The 23,003-nt window shown below is 39.8% G+C and overlaps 1 protein-coding gene across 2 annotated transcripts in view; it reads right to left on the bottom strand.

Moving 5' to 3' along the window:
• Positions 1 to 2,890: 2,890 nt before the first annotated feature.
• Positions 2,891 to 23,003, bottom strand: part of gpc5a (glypican 5a) — a 212,950-nt gene continuing 192,837 nt past the window's right edge. Inside the window, exons 9-10 of one of the 2 annotated variants that reach the window (XM_060898433.1) lie at positions 3,400 to 3,451; positions 2,891 to 3,283 (exon numbers count right to left, since the gene is read on the bottom strand). In XM_060898433.1, coding sequence (XP_060754416.1) covers positions 3,118 to 3,283; positions 3,400 to 3,451 — 218 coding nt within the window. In that variant the 3' untranslated portion in view covers positions 2,891 to 3,117. Of the gene's footprint in view, positions 3,284 to 3,399; positions 3,452 to 9,356; positions 11,070 to 23,003 lie in introns of those variants that run through there. The other variant, XM_060898434.1, reaches the window with a different exon arrangement.

Raw genomic sequence — 23,003 nt, 5'->3', positions numbered from 1 at the left:
TCCTTAATTCATCCATCCTTTCCTTAATCCATTCATTCCTTAATTATTCATTCCTGAATTCCTTCCTTCCTTCATTCATTTATTCCTTAATCTATTCCTTCCTTCATTCATGCCTGCCTTCATTCATCTATCCCTTCATTCCTTATTTCCTTCAGTTATTCATTCCTTCATTCATTCATCCTTCCTTCCTTCCTTAATCCATTCATTCCTTCATTAATTTCTTAATCCATCCATCCATCCATCCATCCATCCATCCATTCCTTCCTTCATCCATTCCTTAATTCATCCATCCTTTCCTTCCTTCCTTCATTCATTCCTTCCTTAATCCATTCATTCCTTCATTAATTTCTTAATTCATCCATCCATCCATTCCTTCCTTCCTTCATTTCTTAATCCATTCCTTCCTTCCTTTCTTCCTTAATTCATCCATCCCTTCCTTCATCCATTCCTTAATTCATCCATCCTTTCCTTCCTTCCTTAATCCATTCATTCCTTCATTAAGTTTTTAATTCATCCAGCCATCCATTCCTTCCTTCCTTCATTGCTTATTATAATTATTTTTTAATTCATCCATCCCTTCCTTCATCCATCCATTCCTTCCTTCCTTCTCTCCTCATTCCATTCATTCCTTAATTAATTTCTTAATTCATCCATTCCTTCCTTCCTTCCTTCCTTCCTTCCTTCCTTCTTTAATTCCTCCATCCCTTCCTTCACTCCTTAATCCATTAATTCATTCATTCCTTAATTCCTGAATTCATCCATTCCTTCCTTAATCTATTCATTCCTTAATTCATCCATTCCTTCCTTCCTTCCTCCCTTCATTCATTCATCCCTTAATCCATTCATTCCTTCAGTACATTCATGAATTGAATTGAGAATGTAGGGTAATTTCTAATTCACTTCCCGGAATTGGAATTAGAATTGCATGCAGCTGAAGGGAAATGAAACTGAAATTGAAATAGAACTTCAGGAATGTGAACAAATTCCACAAAATTCCACTTTCTAAGATAATTTGACTTGATCTGCTAAATAGTCTCATCTCATCTCATTATCTCTAGCCGCTTTATCCTTCTACAGGGTCGCAGGCAAGCTGGAGCCTATCCCAGCTGACTATGGGCGAAAGGCGGGGTACACCCTGGACAAGTCGCCAGGTCATCACAGGGCTGACACATAGACACAGACAACCATTCACACTCACATTCACACCTACGCTCAATTTAGAGTCACCAGTTAACCTAACCTGCATGTCTTTGGACTGTGGGGGAAACCGGAGCACCCGGAGGAAACCCACGCGGACACGGGGAGAACATGCAAACTCCACACAGAAAGGCCCTTGCCGGGCACGGGGCTCGAACCCAGGACCTTCTTGCTGTGAGGCGACAGCGCTAACCACTACACCACCGTGCCGCCCCTGCTAAATAGTGTACAATACATATCACAAATCACATAACCGACAGACGTCTGAAATAAATACGAGAGTAATGTATGTTTTATATGTTCATTCTTCAAATGACTTTATACCTTTACTATTCATTTTCCTCCCTCCCTTCCTTCTTTCCTTATTCTCTTTCATTTTCCTTCCTTCCTTCCATTTTCTTTTTTCCACCCTTCTCTTTCTCTGTCCTTTCCTCTTTTTTTCATTAGGTAATTCTTCCTTCCTTCCTTCCTTCCTTCCTTCCTTCCTTGGTTTATCCCTTTTTTCATTTTGTCCTTCTCATCCTCATTTACTGTATACATCTTTATAACTTCCTCCCCTTTTTTCTTTCTTTCTCTCCCCATCTCTTTCACCATGAACATCATGAACACTTTCAAGTTGTTAAGCCTACAGTGTTTTTTTTTTTTACTGTGAGCACATTAACACATGACACACACAGCTGTACCAGTGTGAAAAGTGTGTGCTGTGTTCATTCATCTAGTGCACACTTTATTGATCATCTCAATCCCCCTTCCTTTAAAAACCCAGGGTGCTTCCTGTTGATGTGAAATCCACGAGAGCACAGGACAGGAAGGTTGTCCTTGTCGCCCTGACTCTTTCATTTGACTCCGCTAATTTATTTAATGAAGCAAGAGAGAATGAAAGAGAGAATACAACCGTATTAGAGTGTATTAAGGTCACTAGTGCACACTACTCTTTTATTAGCAACCTTCATTTTCAGCCTAATTGTGATTGAACTTTGGCTCGGCGCTAATAGCCGAGAGGGACAAACTCCCCAGGAAGTAAAGGGAGCAAAATTAAATTTGCGTTTTCAATTTTCCTCGTTCCCACTAGGGTTCAGACGCTAAATGGGTTCCACTGCTAATGAATTTCAGAAATAAGGCGGTGACGTGGGACAAGATCTAAAGGGCTGTGTTCCAAATAGAACTGACCTTGTTTATAAAAAAGCAACAAAAAATACTAAATGCTAAAACTGGTTAAGATATCTGCCCTGTTCCAGTAGCATTCTTAAATGTGCCCTTGTGCACTTCCTGCCCAGCTAACAATTTTACTTACAATGTAGTGGTTTGGTAGATGTTACGTCGTGTTTTTACATAGTTACTACATAAAATTCTGGACTACCAGCAAAGTTTTTACTACATCGTAAAGTTACGTAGAGAAATTACATACCCACCACTTTCCCACTACTCAATGGGGACCTTCCCACTACACTATGGATACTTTCGCACTCATATGGGCATGTTCTCACCACCTTACATTTTCACATCCTTTCTACTACCTTACAAAACCTGAGTAATATTATGCAGAAAACATGGAAGAAGCAACAATATTTTGCATAGTCGGTACATTTATTTCAACAAAAAAAATAGCTCCATCAGCCAGGTTAGGTTAGAAATGTGAAATATATATATATATATATATATATATATATATATATATATATAAAACCGCGTGTACTAGTACAATTGACAAACATAAAAGGTGATGTGTTGTAGTTTCACAGGATGAAATAGAAGATTAATATATGCATTACCTGAATCAAATGTAATCATGAATATGCAAAGGAACTTAAAGATATTATTCTGCACTTTTATGATGGCGGCTGGTCAGACATTACATTACACTAAAATGGCATAAAAACCTACAGAGACTGACTGCAATATTTACACGCATGCCAACCATCATTTTTGTTCTGGCTCTAGAAAATATTTAATGGTGAACCAGTATTCAATAATAGAAATTCTAGCAGTGAAAGAGCTAACAGCTGTCTCTGGTTTCCGAATCAGATGAATGGTGGGTTGGTACAGTAGTCGTCTCCTTAGTTGTTGCAGCCACAGCAGCGCAAGCCTGCAAATACGTATAATTATAATCAATGATAAATTGGGAAATCCTTGTTTACCATTATATGGTCAGATTAAGTGATGTATGTACACATTAAATATTTGCAAGAGGTAAATACCTACAGATAATTCTGCACAATTTCATCTAGGCGCATCAGAACCTTTCTCTGATAATCTATAAAAACACAAAAAGGAAATGGTTAGTGTCATGGGCCACATAAAAACAAGTGTGCATTATGCATTTATGAATTAAAGACATACATTTAAAAAATGGTTGGATTTTATGATAAAATACCACACATAGGTAATATAATTAGTACTGAATGCCACTACACAGATATTCAGACTGACAGATCACAAATGTCAGTCATTTATTCAAGTAGTGTTTCTATCTTTTCATAAAATGATCTCCACCACGCGCTCATCATCCGCCACAAACATGGTGCCACACGCGCTTTCCTGCGGTGGAGACTCAGACACTAACATTCATTAAAATAAACATTTAACGATAACATTTGCATATAATATATCGTCAGACTTAATCACCTTACATTCACATAGTGACGACAATAGCAAGGGTAACATTCTTACCTTGAAAGATTCTGTCGATCAAAGCTCTCCAATTATAACCAAACACCTTCCCTCTGCACCAATAAAAACAACTGGGAGGCCGGAAGTCGCTCCTTCAATGGGTTTTGAAAGACCGACACGATCCGGAGCCACAAAGCATGATGGGATAGTGGTCAGCCAGCATATGCCCTTTCCCCCCCCCCCCAAGTGAACAGGGTGGAGGGGGTCAGGGAGAGGGGCGGGGATTGTATTGATAATTTCTACGAAAAGCATCGGCGAGCGGCCCGAAGGCAGTGCGCTGGAAAATGAAACTGTACATGTTCATTCAGTGAATTTGAGCATATTTTGAGTAATTTTGCTTGCTTCAAGCTTTCTGTTGTGTTTACTCTTTTATCCCCCCCAGTCGCTGAAGGGGGGTTAAACCCCGCCCCTGGATCCACCACTGGGGGTCACAAACAAACAAACAAACAAACAAACAAACATTCTCAATCACACATCACAGGAATAGAAATAGGCTCAAATCACGGGTCACGGAAATAATTTGTTGGCAATCACGGATCATGTGAAAATCCTCTCCTTCAGTTAAAGTTTTGCGTGTACCGAACATGATTTTGGATAAAAAAAAAATACCACTAATAGTTATTAGAGGGTTACAATGCAGATAAACTGATAAGACATGCCTAACTGCAAAATCATGAATCTACGAACTTTTATTTCATTGAAATGGCCTCATTCAGCGCTATTTTAAAGTTAAAATACAATCAATTCATCAGTAGACCAAGATCACATTGTTAATGTTATTCATAGAGACATGCAACAAAATGTACGAAAGCAAATTATTAAGACATCGATCATCAAATAGAAAATACACACAACATGTAGACTACGTAGTAGGACATACGTCACTGGATGGTCGCCAGATAACATGTCCGTTACATATGACCACTACGTTGTCGTTAGGTATTGGCACAACGTTGTGTTAGGACGTGCCTACTACGTAATGACGACGTATTTCCCTGATTACCGAACCACTACGTCGTATATACGTTGTATTTGCTGGGTGTTGGTCATATTAAACCTGTTACATTGTTGAAGCTGTTTGAGGGATTAAGTAATCTAACAAAGTAGACTTTAGAAGCACACTTGCTTATTTATTCAGAAGGCACTGGATAAAGGAGGTTTATAAAATATTAAACCCTATCTCTACTGACCATTCTGTCCAACTTGCAATCTTTTACACTGCTATTTATTTAATTTCGGAGGAAAACATTTCACGTACACATTATGCAGAAGGTACTGCGATGTTTTGACGCTGTACCCTTTCCAAAATGGAGGTTTACCAGCTCTAGATCAGCGTTAGTTCCATAACTACTTGCCAAATAAAGTCTTTATCATGCTAGATATCGAATAAACCAGTGCTTTATCACACAATCAGCTAGCTATCATGCTAGCTAACTGATTAGCTCGCTAGCTGATATGTCTGTATAAAGAGATGAAAAGCTTTAGCTGTGAGCCTTGTTAACATGATTAGCAATGTTGTACACATGCAATGGTTACATTTCTGAGGTAAAATATCATTTAATAGACTTATTTAATCAAAGTGGAAGTGTGTATAGTATTTAGAAATGAAGTATCTTTTAAAAATGCCCTGCTAACAAGATTTTGAGATTTAAAGGTTGAAACCAGGCAGTAAGTTTAATAAATTAATTCATTTGATTCGTTTTTTTCTTCTTCCTGAAGCAACACTGTGCCTCCACATCAAACCAGTTTCATTTTCATCCCTTCACACTTCATTAGCATTGTTAGCACATTTAATTTGCATCACTTTCAAAGCAAAAGCATTTCTGAGATAAAAATAATATATTCTCACACATTTAATGAATTCGTTATATCTTGTCAGGTGATGACGGATTGAGAAATGCATTATGGGTAAAACTGACATGCTAATTGGTTTGTCTAGCTAATTGACTAGTTTAAAATAATCCTCTCAGGCCTGACTGACTTATGCTATTAACTTCCTGAAAAGGAAACTTTTTTTCTGAGATTTTCAGGGCTTCGTTAGCATTGTTAGCGATCCTCACACAGTTTTAATTAGCATTTCATTAGCATAGTTTTCCTAGCGTTCATTACTTCCTAGCAGAAATCACATTCCAGTGTTTCATGTTTAATGGGCTCATTTAATTTGTTCCGCTTCCATTAAAGACGTCAAGGACGCGTTTCGAAAATTGCATTCTGGGTAAACAATAATGGATTGCTAAAAGGCTTATGGTGCTATCTCGCTAATTCATTATGAGTTTAAGTGATTTGTGTTATAAATCATTAAGTGAATAATCGTATACATACAAAAAAAAAAAATTATATTGCAGGACCGTTTGTTCAGACTGTTATTGATCTATGTACTCATTGTTTTCCAAGGGTTCATTCCTCAGATATTACATGCCTCAAAGACATTGTTTTAGACTCATTTAAACAAAAACATTACGCCTTGCATTAAAAAAAAATAACTGGATGATTTCAAGTTCTTCCTCATGGATTTAACCGATTCCTATTATTATTATTATTATTATTATTATGCTCAGAATAATCACTGTTGGAGACCCTCACACACTTTTAATTAGCATAATTTTCTCAGGGTACATTACTGACTAGCACAGATATCAAACTTCTTGGACAAAAACATTGTTTTACATGTTTAATGGACTCATTTAATCTAAGGATTATTTAGAAATTCAGTGTGGGTAGCAAAAAAATAAATAAAGAAAAAATGTTTCATACTAATAGGCTTATGTGGCTAACTGGCTAATTTAAGGCTATTGCTCATGGGATTAATGATTTGTGTTATTACACAGAATTGTTATCAGCTCAGTACAGGAGGACACACACACACACACACACAGAATGAGGTCAACACATTGGTTTAATGCCGCTCATTATAAACCTGAAATAAATACCTGACAGAGAGAGGATTAGTTTGTTAATGTGCTCTGTAAAAAATATTAAGCATACAGGTTATTAAATTGAAATGAAATAACAAAATGTTTATACATTTTTAAATAAAAAAAATGATGAAATTGATTGAAAAAAAATTGCACTGTTCCACTATAAAATTGTCTGGAAAATATATTGCATACGTATTTATATATTTATATATACACACACACTCACAGACCACTTTATTAGGTACACCCGTCCACCTGCTGTTTGATGCAGTTCTCTAATCAGCCGATCCCTTGACAGCAGCCCAATGCATCAAATCATGCAGATGCAAATCAAGAGCTTCAGTTAATGTTCACTTCAAACATCAGAATGGGAAAAAGTGTGATCTCAAAGTGTGACTTTCACTGTGGCATGGGTGTTGGTTTGATCCAGATGGACTGGTTTGAGTATTTCAGAAACTGCTGATCTCCTGGGGTTTTCACACACGACAGTCTCTAGAGTTTATACAGAATGGTGCGACAAACAAAAAAACAGTGAGTGAGTGAGCGACGGTTCTGTGGGTGGAAATAAACGCCTTGTTGATAAGAGAGGTCAGAGGAAAATGGTTAAATTGGTTCGAGCTGCCAGGAAGGATATAGTAACTCATATAATCACTCATTACAACTGTGGTGAGCAGAAAAGCATCTCAGCATGCAACAGCAGAAGAACACACTGGGTTCCACTCCTGCAGCCAAGAACAGGGATCTTAGAATCAACAAGTTCCTATTAAAGTGGCCGGTGAGTGTACATATAAACAGGGTTAGTTTGCACTGAAATGTATCAAAACTTTAAATCTAACTTAACAGCTTTATAAACCTTTATTACAAACCCACAGTTTTATTATCTTGTTTTGTACATCACAATACAGACATGAAGTGAAGACACAGATCCGTCAATTCACCCCTCATCTGTCATCATTAAACATGACTTTCTGAGTGGGGGGTGGAGCCTGTACAGCATCCTCAAAATGGGCGTGGCTTGTATTAATGGCTTTTTATTTGTACAGTGCCTTGCAAAAGTATTCATACCCCTTGAACTTTTTCACATTGTTCCACCTTACAACCACGAACTTAAAAGTTTTTTATTGAGATTTTATGTGATAGACCAACACAGAGTAGCACATAATTGTGAAGTGAAGCGAAAATGATAAATGGTCTTCAAAATTTTAAACAAATAAAAATCTGAAAAATGTGATGTGAGTTAGTATTCAGCCCCCCTGCGTCAATACTTTGTAGAGCCACCTTTTGCTGCAATTACAGCTGCAAGTCTTTTGTGGTATGTCTCTACCAGCTTTGCACATCTAGACACTGAAATTTTTGCCCATTCTTCTTTGCAAAATAGCTCAAGCTCAGCCAGATTGGATGGAGAGCATCTGTGAACAGCAATTTTCAAGTCTTGCCACAGATGCTCAATGGGATTTAGGTCTGGACTTTGACTGGGCCATTTGAACACATGAATATTCTTTGCTCTAAACCATTCCATTGTAGCTCTGGCTGTATGTTTAGGGTCATTGTCTTGCTGGAAGGTGAATCTCCTTCCCAGTCTCAAGTCTTTTGCAGCCTCCAACAGGTTTTCTTCCAGGATTGCCCTGTATTTAGCTCCATCCATCTTCCCATCAACTCTGACCAGCTTCCCTGTCCCTGCTGAAGAAAAGCATCCCCATAGCATGATGCTGCCACCACCATGTTTCACAGTGGGGATGGTGTGTGCAGGGTGATGAGCAGTGTTAGTTTTCTGCCACACATAGCGCATTGCATTTAGGCCAAAAAGTTCAACTTTGGTCTCATCTGACCAAAGCACATGTTTGCTGTGTCCCCTACATGGCTTCTTATGCCTGTCTTTCAACAATGGCTTTCTTCTTGCCACTCTTCCAAAGAGGCCAGATTTGTGGAGTGTACGACTTATAGTTGTCCTGTGCACAGATTCTCCCACCGGAGCTGTGGATTTCTGCAGCTCCTCCAGAGTGATCATGGGCCTCTTGGCTGCTTCTCTGACCAGTGCTCTCCTTGCTCGCTCTGTCAGTTTAGGTGGACGGCCATGTCTTGGTAGGTTTGCAGTTGTGCCATACTTTTTCCATTTTTGAATGATGGATTGAACAGTGCTTCTTGAGATGTTCAGAGCTTGGGATATTTTTGTATAACCTAACCCTGCTTTAAACTTCTCCAGAACTTTATCCCTGACCTGTCTGGTGAGTTCTTTGGTCTTCATGATGCTGTTTGTTCTTCAGTGTTCTCTAACAAACCACCGAGGCCTTCACAGAACAAGTGTATTTATGCTGAGAGTAAATTACACACAGTAGGACTCTATTAACTAATTAGACGACTTCTGAAGGCAATTGATCGCACTGGATTGTATTTAAAGGTATCAGAGTACAGGGGGCTGAATACTAATGCACACCACATTTTTCAGATTTTCATTTGTTTAAAATTTTGAAGACCATTTATCATTTTCGTTTCACTTCACAATTATGTGCTACTCTGTGTTGGTCTATCACATAAAATCTCAATAAAAAACTTTTTAAGTTTGTGGTTGTAAGGTGGAAAAATGTGAAAATGTTCAAGGGGTATGAATACTTTTGCAAGGCACTGTATATCCTGTATATATGTATATATGTGTGTGCAAAAGAATCTTGTTTTTATGACTATTTTACGACTTCTACATTCAGTCAGTACATAAACATTTTCAATTTCCAAACCTTAGTTTTCCAGCATAAAATTAAATTGTGACAGAAAAATGTTTTCATGACAGTAAAAAAAAAAAATAAATAAAATAAGCAAAAAAAAAAAAAAAAGCAGCATATTACAGGATGTAAGAGACACTTTTCAGACAAAAAAAAAAAACCCAAAAAACATAATGAAGACCGCTGGGTTTTACTGCAAAAAATAAGTAGTAAGTGTAACAAAGTCTCCAGAAAATATAAAAGATATGCTCATCACCGAAAGAACACCATATCCATGGTGAAGCATGATGGTGGCAGCATCATTCTATGGGATATGCTGCAGGCCTCTTTTTGACAACTGAAGATGAAGAAAAAGTGTATTTTCCAGCACGACAATAAAACAAATCCAAGAAGATGAACATTTTGGAACGGTCCAATCGGAGCCCGGATCCAAAGCCTATTGAAAACCTGTGGAATGACTTGAAGAGGGCCGTATAAAAGGAGATTCCCTGATTGAATTTGAGAGATCTAGAGCTTTTTTTGCAAGGAAGAATGGAATAAAATTGCCAAATCAAGATGTGTTACTCTTACTTTAAAAGACTGAGTGCTGTATTACAAGAAAAAGGTACTTTTAACAAAGTGTTAGTTAAGGGGTGTGTATACTTATGCATCCATTTTCCGCCCCTGTTCCTTATTTTGGTACTATTTGTATATTTCACAGAACCCTGCAAATTCATCAGGGGTGTGTAGACTCTTTATACCCACTCCATATTGTTAGTTTGTCTGTCTGTCTGTCTGGCGATCTATCTTTCTTGTACAATGCATTTGGAGTGGGCGTGGCTTATACAGGAAGCTCTGTTCTGTCTGTCTGTCTGTCTGTCTGTCTGTCTGTCTGAATGCCAACCCACCCATCCAGTCTGTTTGTCTGTCTGTAAAGACTACGATACATTTCAACCCTCCACACTGATTGGACTGTGCTCTGTTTCTTATGAATATTAATTTCAACAGTGATGAATATTCAGATATTAAAAGTCAGCAGGTATCAGATGAAACCAATCGAAATCTGGATGTTTCTCCCTGTATTTTCTCTTCCATTTCCTTTTTTCCTCGATTAAACTCCTGTCAGAAGCTGTGGGTCAGTTGTGTGCCCTCCGGCTGTCAATCATCCTCCCTCAGGAGCATAGCTCCGCCCTGTTAATCATCACCTACACCGTTTAAATCTGCCCTTGTCTGTAAGGGAATGTCAGAAGTCCTTTTTTTCACCCTCGTTGACTCCAGAGGGCCCCTAACACAAAGGAGTAGTGTTATAGAGCAGGGGTCAGAGTTGGCAGTGGAAATGTGCCACAAGTTAGAGAAAAAAAACAGATAAGAGAAGAAAAGGTGTCCTAGTACAGAGTCTTTACTGCGTCCAGGTTCAGGGGCTGGAGTGTGTTCAGGAGTTACCTCCATAACATGAGCAGTGTGTATATTGCACTGAGAACTGACACCTCGCCGTGTGTGTTCCTGCAGCCCGAAACCTGAAGTGTGTATCCAGCATCTTGTGTGTGTGAGCCATGGTGCGGGTTTTCACCAGGATCCTGTTCACTCACTGAAAAAAAAAAAAAAAACAGTGGGGCAATTCCATGTAAATGTCAACCTCACCATGCAAAAATAAAGCAACATGTAATACATCAAAACCACTCCCAGAGATATCACCTAGGCCTGTATTTTACAGATGTGAATAAGTTGAACCAATTTGTTGCAACAATTGTTCCCTTCGCCTTAATATGTCAGTCTTTCTTTCTGATAATGTAAACCCCAAGCTAAAATCAACTTTGATCATGTACAATTCTATATTATTGCCACAAGCCACAGAAATGTATGCTAAAATCCACAAAACAGCAAAACAATAGCCATCCTAAATATTATTTAAGAACTTTGATAGTTTTAGCTGATATTTAGAGAGTTTTTCAAAGGGTTATGGTGGTTAAATTGCTGATTTTCTAAACATGCGCCATGTCTATTTCAGACGCGTCACATCCATAACGGAATTTCGTCACATCCATAACGCTGACTTTTCCTTCCGAAACTCTGCATGAAATACAAAATATTTTAAACAAAGATTTTTTTTAATATTCACCTTGGACCCCTCTATCAAATGGATATCTCCATTTCGACATTAGGTTTACGATTTCACAGAGTTTGATAAAAATGTACAGTCACCCAAGAAAAGTGATACTTTTTCTGTCACATCCATAACGCATCTTTTATTGGCATTTTCTGGCATGCCCTAGATGTACTATGGGAATTGTTCTTGTTCTATCACTTCTCCAGTATGGTACAGCCTTAAAATATGCAACACCTGTTTAAATACTGGGAGACGATAAAACATGCACTGGGTCATTTGTTGCCATTTTGAGTTCAAGTGTCACATCCATAACGCTGGAATTGCTCAGTGGAGAAAAAAGTCATGACTAACATACAAACAAAGCCTTAAAATTCTATTTGAATTTTGACATGGCCTTAAAATGGACTACGCTCAAGCAAGGACACGAAGTAATCATAAATTTTGTAGTTTATCCTTTCTAGTAAGATGCTAGGTATGAATTTGGGACAGAGCCATTAATTGGGTCCATGCTTCTCGTAGAAGCAACACTAACTATCTGTGAGCTTGCAGCAGGAATTGTGAACTAAACCAGTGCACTAGCAGGGTGTTTATTTGGGACGGAGCCTTGGTCTTAACATCCACTACATAGTTTCCCATCTCGGTTGCCAGATGTCAAATATTTTCAGCCAACAAACACTCAAGTATTAAATATTTAACATGTTTTTCAGACACTGTTTTGACTCAAGAGGATTCTGCACATTCCTTGTCTGTGGAGAGCCTGAGGGTGATTTATCGCAGCTTCGAACAGGATGTTTGGATTCCTTTTATTATTTTGATTATGTTTTGAAGGTTATATAAGAAAATGGCTGCCTTGAGAAATGAACAAAACCTCATGACATTGCTATAAAGGATGGACACTTTGTAATAACTTGGTATGTTCGTGTTAGTATATTCATTATAATGCTAGTTTGTTTTAACCTGTTTACTATAATGCTAGTTCATGTTTTAGCATGTTTGCTTCATGCTAACATCGGTTAGTCTGTTCAGCATGCTGCTGAAAACAGAAAGCTGTGTGTTTAGGTGCGTTTGATTCAGTTAGCGCTATTGATCCCTCCTCCTCCTCCTCCTCCTCGCCTTTGAGTTCCTGACAGACATTTCTGAAGGCATGCTGTGAAAAAGCGAGTGTCAGATATTTATTCTCCTCCACAGAATTGATCTTTAGGCAGTTTTGAATTGAAACATAGCCACCTGAATCATGCTCACGAAAGAAAAACAATTAAAGAAGAGAGGCGTGATCACATGCTGCACCTCATGTCATCAACACACCAATAAAATAATGGACAAGGTGAAAAAGATGAGATAAAACAGACTCCATGTGGTTTCTGCTGCAGCATCTGTATTTTGACAAACTTCAGGCATCACTTCAGGGCTGTTTGTTTATCACATTGTTTTTGGCAGCAGACATGGGGTGAGGTTTTTAGTTCAACTCCACCGATCACTGGATTCTAAGATCCCTGTTCTTGGCTGCAGGAGTGGAACCCAATGTGTTCTTCTGCTGTTGCATGCTGAGATGCTTTTCTGCTCACCACGGTTATAAAGAGTGATTATATGAGTTATTATATCCTTCCTGGTAGCTCGAACCAATCTGGCCATTTTCCTCTGACCTCTCTTATCAACAAGGCGTTTGTTTCCACCCACAGAACTGTCGTCACTCACTCACTGTTATTTTTGTTTTTTGCACCATTCTGTGTAAACTCTAGAGACTCTTGTGTGTGAAAACCCCAGATCAGCAGTGAAACACCCATGCCACAGTGAAAGTCACACTTTGAGGTCACAATTTTTCCCATTCTGATGTTTGAAGTGAACATTAACTGAAGCTCTTGATCTGTATCTGCATGATTTGATGCATTGTGCTGCTGTCAAGGGATCGGCTGATTAGAGAACTGCATGAAACAGCAGGTGGACAGGTGTTCCTAATAAAGTGGCCAGTGCGTATACAACCCCGATTCTAAAAAAGTTGGGACAAAGCACAAATTGTAAATAAAAACGGAATGCAATGATGTGGAAGTTTCAAAATTCCATATTTTATCCAGAATAGAACATAGATGACATATCAAATGTTTAAACTGAGAAAATGTATCATTTAAAGAGAAAAATTAGGTGATTTTTAAATTTCATGACAACAACACATCTCAAAAAAGTTGGGACAAGGCCGTGTTTACCACTGTGAGACATCCCCTTTTCTCTTTACAACAGTCTGTAAACGTCTGGGGACTGAGGAGACAAGTTGCTCAAGTTTAGGGATAGGAATGTTAACCCATTCTTGTCTAATGTAGGATTCTAGTTGCTCAACTGTCTTAGGTCTTTTTTGTCGTATCTTCCATTTTATGATGCGCCAAATGTTTTCTATGGGTGAAAGATCTGGACTGCAGGCTGGCCAGTTCAGTACCCGGACCCTTCTTCTACGCAGCCATGATGCTGTAATTGATGCAGTATGTGTTTTGGCATTGTCATGTTGGAAAATGCAAGGTCTTCCCTGAAAGAGACGTCGTCTGGATGGGAGCATATGTTGCTCTAGAACCTGGATATACCTTTCAGCATTGATGGTGTCTTTCCAGATGTGTAAGCTGCCCATGCCACACGCACTAATGCAACCCCATACCATCAGAGATGCAGGCTTCTGAACTGAGCGCTGATAACAACTCGGGTCGTCCTTCTCCTCTTTAGTCCGAATGACACGGCGTCCCTGATTTCCATAAAGAACTTCAAATTTTGATTCGTCTGACCACAGAACAGTTTTCCACTTTGCCACAGTCCATTTTAAATGAGCCTTGGCCCAGAGAAGACACCTGCGCTTCTGGATCATGTTTAGATACGGCTTCTTCTTTGAACTATAGAGTTTTAGCTGGCAACGGCGGATGGCACGGTGAATTGTGTTCACAGATAATGTTCTCTGGAAATATTCCTGAGCCCATTTTGTGATTTCCAATACAGAAGCATGCCTGTATGTGATGCAGTGCCGTCTAAGGGCCCGAAGATCACGGGCACCCAGTATGGTTTTCCGGCCTTAACCCTTACGCACAGAGATTCTTCCAGGTTCTCTGAATCTTTTGATGATATTATGCACTGTAGATGATGATATGTTCAAACTCTTTGCAATTTTACACTGTCGAACTCCTTTCTGATATTGCTCCACTATTTGTCGGCGCACAATTAGGGGGATTGGTGATCCTCTTCCCATCTTTACTTCTGAGAGCCGCTGCCACTCCAAGATGCTCTTTTTATACCCAGTCATGTTAATGACCTATTGCCAATTGACCTAATGAGTTGCAATTTGGTCCTCCAGCTGTTCCTTTTTTGTACCTTTAACTTTTCCAGCCTCTTATTGCTCCTGTCCCAACTTTTTTGAGATGTGTTGCTGTCATGAAATTTCAAATGAGCCAATATTTGGCATAAAATTTCAAAATGTCTCACTTTCGACATTTGATATGTTGTCTATGTCCTATTGTGAATACAATATCAGTTTTTGAGATTTGTAAATTATTGCATTCCGTTTTTGTTTACAATTTGTACTTTGTCCCAACTTTTTTGGAATCGGGGTTGTATATATTTTGACAAGCTAACTTGTAACTAAATTTAACTATACTTATTTAGCTTCTTCAAGGACAAGTTCTCAGTGTTTGACTGGCTAAGTACAGAATTGATTAGTAATCTTGTTTTATTTAGTTGGCACCTCGCTAACAGAACTGACAGCCATGCTAGCCATTTTAATACTTGCTTTATGCTAGCTAATATAATTACAATCCCTCAATGTAAACACTAGCTAGGTATACTTAATACCTTATTATATGTGTCTTATTACATAATGTCCTGGAATTGAAGGCTGTAGTGCTAGTTAGCTAGCTCTGTTTACATTATTTTCATCTTATTTTAATATTTTATTTAAAGCTAGCTATATCTATATTTATTCTTGCCACATTCACTGGATATAAGCAATCGTGAGCTCTGATTGGCTACTCTATTACTAGGATATCAGCTCATATACCGTGAGTCGAGAAAAACAAAATGGCAGCGCGTGTTGCTGAACCAATCAACGATGAAATAAAAACTCTACTCGAAAACAAAACCCAAAAAAATACAAAAAACAAAGCAACAAAATATGGAATAAAAGTATCTGATGGTAAGAACATCTCTTTTTTTCCAATAATTATTATTATCGCATTTTTCACAAATTGCTCCTGTCATTTCACCAGTTTGTTCACATTCTAAGCGGAAATGATTTTGTCGGACGTTTTGTGTAATTTTTTTATTGATTGAATTTGCAAAAAATAAAAATAAAAATGCTCTGTTTCTCAAAATCCAGTGAATGTGGAAAGAATAACAGTTATTCCACTCAATCTCGTACATGGCTTATAGCCAACTCAGTGCTACGCGCCTCACCGCCTATGTACAACTTGATTTCGTGGAATAACTGTTAAATAGCTACGTGTGGCTAACGACTCCATTGACAGACCATTGTTTATAACTTTATCTATTAGCTACACTGTTACCTATGAAAATTTAACCATTCTAGTAAACCTAAATAAAACAATAACTTTATTTATGTCTATTTGGATTAGCCAATCACAAATTTGATTGTGTTAGCTTTGGTGTTCACTTCCTCAGCTTGGTACGCTTTGGATAGAGTAGCAGATTTTATGCAATAACTTTGAGCTTTTTTTTTTTTAAATAAAATTGTGGAGAGGTTATATAAGGTTATACAGCTATAGCCGGGTAATGTTTGTGAAGTGCTGGATAGTTGACTCCAAAACAACGTTTTATGCTAAATGCTTGCTGCAGATGTGAAAATAGGCTGCAGAAGTCTGCATGTGCTCATTAGCATATCATCTTAAATCACATTTGCATAATGAATCAAGGTTCTTGTGCTCCTTTTTGACATTAACCTCTCATTAGCCTTTTTTATTAGCAGCTTTTGGTTTGGCGCGTGTTCTTGTTTAACGTTTGTCCAACAACGTGCCGATATTCTCAATCCCCTGATTAAGCAGCCACACGGGGGAATACGGACAATTAATATTCAAATTAGTGCACAAAACAGCAGCTCGTTTCATTTCCGCACCAAAATAATGAAGTGCAGTACGGAAAGGGGAAAGCAGGAATTTCCCACAGAGGGCAATTAAATCAGAATGATATTATGCACGAGTTGGGCATGATTACTCTGCAAATCGTAAATAATCATTAGAACAAATTACAGAGCAGCACTTTGCAATTACACATCCAGCTCTAGCGAGAATATGATGCATTCTACAGCTTGATAACAGGGTGTGATAGTTCAGCATGAACACTAATAAAAACAGTGTCATGCACACAGAGCTCTGACACACACACACACAAGCAGTTTTCTCAGAATTTGGCCTTGTACGTGGGTTTTTATTGTTTATCACATTTTAAAGGCTTGTATTATTATTATTATTATTATTATTATTATTGGGTGGCACGGTGGTGTAGTGGTTAGCATTGTTGCCTCACAGCAAGAAGGTCCGGGTTCGAGCCCCATGCCCGGCGAGGGCCTTTCTGTGTGGAGTTTGCATGTTCTCCCCGTGTCCGCGTGGGTTTCCTCCGGGTGCTCCGGTTTCCCCCACAGTCCAAAGACATGCAGGTTAGGTTAACTGGTGACTCTAAATTGAGCGTAGGTGTGAATGTGAGTGTGAATGGTTGTCTGTGTCTATGTGTCAGCCCTGTGATGACCTGGCGACTTGTCCAGGGTGTACCCCGCCTTTCGCCCGTAGTCAGCTGGGATAGGCTCCAGCTTGCCTGCGACCCTGTAGAACAGGATAAAGCGGCTAGAGATAATGAGATGAGATTATTATTATTGGTAGTAGGAGTAGTGGTAGTGATTACTCTTTGGCCAATACCATAGAACCTTTTCAAGATGCTAGACTGTAATTGATTCAGGTATGTGAGGACTCTTCCGGAAGGTCTTTCTGAACATTCTGTGAGATTTTTCACCCCAGGTCTGTTTTAATAGTAGCCTGCAGGCAACAGCCAGTAAATATCATTGCTAATAATGATATAAAATCCTAAACACTCCAGGTGGGACAATAATAGTGTATTTCTTGGAGTGAACTGATTCTAGAGGCGACAAGCTCCAGAAAAACCAAACCAAACCAAAAAAAAGGGTTGAATTTGCATGTTTGTGAGTTGCTGAGAGATGTCTCTAGAGATAGGGAGCCCACACTCAACTAGTAGCCTAGTGGAATTCTGGATTCAGACTCTAGAGCTGGGAACTGTGGACTCAACACAAACTTCATAGCTAGGGACTTTGCAAGTTGGTCTCTCTAGAGAAAACATGGACTCTGTTTCTCAGGTTTGGAGCTCTGATTTCATCTCAGAATTGATTTCTGGACTTGAGACCTAAGAATCCTACATATTGGATTATACTCCTACCCTAGAACTGAACTACCAAATCTGGACTTCACTTGGACTCTAGAGCTTTGGATTTGAGATTATACTCTCACCCGACTGCCAGGGTCTTTGGACTCAACCTGGACAGTGCTAGCACCTCTGGCCTTAGAATGTAGACCTACGGACAGTGGATGTCTAGAACTATCTAGGACACGGGCACAACTCAGACTTTAGAACTCAGGACTTTGGACTCAACAAGGATTCAAAAGTAATGAACTTTTGGCTTGACTCAGAATATAGAGCTGGGAACTTGGTACTAGGAATTTGGGACTAGTACTAAGATAGTAATAAGTAGTATTACTGTAGGAACTAAGAGTTTGGGACTCTTGACTCAACTCTATAATATAACTAGCAGCTTTGGACATTCGATTAAAGTATTCGAGGCTCAACTCTGTTTCAGGAGTTAGGGACTCTTGGCTTGACGTGGACTCTGGATAAGACTCCAGAATTAGAGTAAGAAATCAAGAAACCTTTATTTGTCACATGTACACTCAATCACAGATTTAAGCCCACAGTGAAATTCCTCCTCTGCATTTAACCCATCTGAAGTAGTGAACACAAACATGCACACACAAGTAAGCAATGAGCACATACACATACCCAGAGCAGTGGGCAGCTATGCTACAGCACCCAGGGAGCAGTTGGGGGTTAGGTGCATTGCTCAAGTTGCCGCATGTTAACCTAACCGCATGTCTTTGGACTGTAGAGGAAACTGGAGCACCCAGAGGAAACATGCAAAGGCCCCTGTCAGCCGCTGGGCTCAAATCCAGAACCTTCTTGCTGTGAGGCGATAGTGCTAACCACTACACCACTGTGCTGCCCAGTGGTGCCCAGACAGTGGTGCCCAGACAACTGACTTGAACTTGGAATTCTAAACTTGATTCGGAACCTACACCTTGGCACCCTGGATTCCAATCTCAAGTTTAAAAAGAAAAAATCTGGATTGATTCAGGCTGCAAAGCTTGGGACTCTGCACTTGAGCTGGGAACTTATTACTCAACCCAAATTCTAACACTAAGGATTCTGGAGTCAACACAAGTCTGAATGAGGCATGCAGTTTAGGACGTAGCCTGATCTGTATATCTGGTGTGATCCAGATGAATTATGTGTTTATGATCTGTGTGTAAAAAGCGTGCAGAGGTTAAAGACCTGGTCTGGATGATTGGACAGAACACTGCAAAGTAGAGAACACTACAGGGGAGAATATTATAAATCAAACTCAGTTCACAGTGGGACAGGAAGATTCTGAGTGCACACACACACACACACACACACACACACACACACACACACCAGCTGCTGCTTTAACTAAAGTGCCTTTCTCAAGGTGTGTGTGTGTGTGTGTGTGTGTGTGTGTATACACTCAGCACCAGTGAGAATGTGGCATGAAATGAGTCTCTCTGATATTTAATTAAAGTTGAGGGAGGGCGGGGCAGCTCAAACCCTTCGTCCAATATGGAGGAAATCGAGTGTGCAAAAGAAGAAAACGAAATCAGACCGGGAGACGTCCTGTGTTTATCTTCACACACTTTTAACTTCTGTGTGAAGTGTGTGTGTCCATTTTTCCTTAAATATTTACAAGTGGAATATTTAAACATATGTGCTTAAAGTGGTGTGTGTTAGTGTTTCACCACCTGGTGTGTGTCAGTCTGGATGGAGCAAATGGACATATAAATTGATGAATGCAAAAAAAAAAAAGGGGGGGGGGGAGAAACACTCGACTGAACATTTCGACATAGACCCTTTAAACATGGTCTCATTTGGAACAACTGAAGAACTCAAGAGTTGGAAATTTTTGAAGAATGAAACAAACAGACAACCATAAGAAGAAATTATAGGGAAAAAGAAGAGATGCGAGTTGAAGCGAAGCTGCTGATTGGTTGGCTGCTGGAATGACATCATCAGTCATCATTTGTCAGTGAAGTTATCCATCAGTGGGCATCACTGGGAAAGTTTCATGCTTTCATTTCAAAGGGTTTTATAAAAAGCCAAACGTCCAAGTAGTAGTAGTCGTAGTGAGTGAGTAGTGTAAGGTAAAACAAATGTAACAGAAAAAAAAAAATTGTTAAGCGTTGCATGTCAATCATAATCAAGCCCAAATGTCCTCCTCTGAAAAAGTCACACCAGTGAAAGCTTATCCATGGTTCATTTCATTACATTCTAATTTACATGATTTTTTTTCATGATACGTTCCTATAAGTCAAAATAAGTCACAAGCAGTGTGTCTTTATTAAGTTTCAATTATTGCACTGTTGTAATGTAGACCATATTAAACAACTGAACATGGAAACCTAAGGCACATATTCAAGCAATGTGTATTTTCGCTCCCAGTTGTTTAATGAATCCTAATTGCTGCTAGTTAGCACTCTGACATCTCATACATCTGATAAGGGCACAACACACGTGGCTATTACAATCAATATTCAACTTAACAATGAGGCCGTTAAAGGAAACGCTACGGTGTGTCTGTGATGAATCACTTTGGCCTTGTCAGATTTATCAGACCGTTTCACAAAAACAAGGAACGCAGCCTTCAGTGAGCTGTGCGTGTGTGTGTGTGTGTGTGTGGTGTTCCCAGCTTTGTTTCTTTCTTTCTTTTTTTTTCTCCCAAGCTGTAATTTATACGTGTCGCTAGCCACGATGGGATCTAAACAGAGTTATTAAAATATTTGGAGCGAGGCCGCCGTTCTCCATCATCTGACATTTCAGCGTGAGAAAGACAAGAGTGTCTGGCTGCTGCCCAAATACAGCGCCTCAGGCTCCTTCCCTTTAAAGGGTGCAGCGAAGGAGACTGACGGAGCATAGCGCTCAAGATGGCCAAAACCTGACCTTCAAGGTGAAGCGCTCATTGCATAAATCTAAAAGGGTATGAAATGAAACTGGGACTAAAAGTCTTTTAAAGGTGACGGATTATACCCATTTTCCATAAGTTAACGCAGTTCCCTGAAGTCTTAGTGAAATGTCTGTGACTTTCTTTGGTCAAAATCGCGCAAGGATAAAACACCACAGCACCTTTCTCAAGGCCAATTTATGCTGACAACGCAGTCCTCGCAGATGGCGTCGCAGATGGCGTCTGCGTAGCCCCCCCCTTCGCAGACGCTCTGCGCGCACCTCCCAAAAAATGTGACCACCGCAGAAGCCTCGCAGACAGCGTCGCAGACAAGAGGGCTCTGATTGGTCCACTCTACATCCGCTGTACACGCACTTCCGCTTCCCTACTTTCCCGGTTTGGTTTGTTTTCACTACCGCCATTTTTAAAACACGAGCGAAGATGGAGCAGCACGAAGAGCGGTTGATCGAGGAAGTGAGGAAGTACGTATATCTATACGACTCCAGTTCTAGTCATTATAAGTAACCGGAGGATAAACACTCCACTAACCACACCCACCAACTACTCCTAGCGATTTCGCGACTTTGCGCCCCCTTGCGTTGTGGCGGTGAATAACATCGCGCACGCCTATTACTCCCCGCGCAACGATAAATTACAACTATCTGCGAAAGCCTTGTCGCAAGAGCATGCAGAGGCCCTCACCCTGTCTAAACAGCCCTGTTCAAAACAGCCCATTTGAGAGCCTGTTCCTTTAAATGATAATGAGCCACTGTTCACCCCAACCCCTTCGTCTACAGGTCAATCAGGTAGCATTTTCCTTATGAATATTCATTCACAAAGGCAGATCTCAAGTAGAGATACTCAGATGAGGGGGCGGGGTTATTCTAATGAGCTCCACTTGTGACACAGAAAAAGGAGCTGAGCCTGAACAGCTTGTTGAAGGACGTTTTCTAAAATAAGCAGAACAAAAGAAACTGACTGTTGTATTATTTCAGAGTTTGTAGGTTAGGTTTGTAGGTTTCAAGATACCTAAATATATGTGCACAACCACTGAAAAAGTGAATTTAAAGCTAAAATGAAATAAAGATACTTGCTCAAGGGTAAATATTTAGAATTAGGCTTGCCGTTAATATAAATGTATAAGATTGGAGTAAGATCGAGGTTATGTTTCTCATCTCATCTCATTATCTGTAGCCGCTTTATCCTTCTACAGGGTCGCAGGCAAGCTGGAGTCTATCCCAGCTGACTACGGGCGAAAGGCGGGGTACACCCTGGACAAGTCGCCAGGTCATCACAGGGCTGACACATAGACACAGACAACCATTCACACTCACATTCACACCTACGGTCAATTCAGACCCCGTCCACACGTAGCCAGGTATCTGCTAAATCGAAGATATTTTTCTACGTTTTGGCCTGTCATCCACATGAAAACACACCAAAAACGAATATTTAAAAAAACTCCGGGCAAAGTGAAGATTTTTGAAAACTCCGTGTATGCCTTTTCGTGTAGACAGAGATAACCGGAGTTTTGCGTTTTAGAACGTCACAATCTGCGTCAAAAAAATGACAACAAATCTGCCCTGACGTCAAACGTGCGACCTTTGTTTACTGCAGAAGCCAGATTAAGCATGGACTTAAGCTAGCCGCACACCACGGCGATCCACGCGGTACCGAACCGACCCATTTCAGAGCCGACTCCCGACAGGGCACGCACATATCCCCCGACTGTTGACGAGTGCAGTCGCGATTGAAGCGACACGTGACAACTTAATAGCTTTGTGATTGGCTATTGGATATAGTTACTGTTAAATCCAACACTTGAAGATGCTACAGGCTGAATTACAAATGACACAACATGGAATATGTAGCGCACTATCTAGGCTGCATGAGCTATTATTCCCAACCTTAAATAGTGCACTTATATAGGGGAGTTAAAGCGATTTGGAATTCAGCCACACAACTTGAGCAGAGTGGCTTTCCAGCCCACTGTGTCTATGGATAAAGCTTCAGTCTATGGAATTACAGTATATACCTGCATTAGGTGCTACCAACACGTATTTCTCGCGCTAGAAATATGCGAAAGATATGATTGGCTATTGCTAGCGACTCTCGCCGATCAGTCTGGCTCCCGATTAGTTTTT

Source organism: Neoarius graeffei, chromosome 18, assembly GCF_027579695.1.
Source record: "Neoarius graeffei isolate fNeoGra1 chromosome 18, fNeoGra1.pri, whole genome shotgun sequence".
Taxonomy (NCBI): Eukaryota; Metazoa; Chordata; class Actinopteri; order Siluriformes; family Ariidae; genus Neoarius; species Neoarius graeffei.
This window is presented reverse-complemented; position numbering and strand designations above follow the sequence as displayed.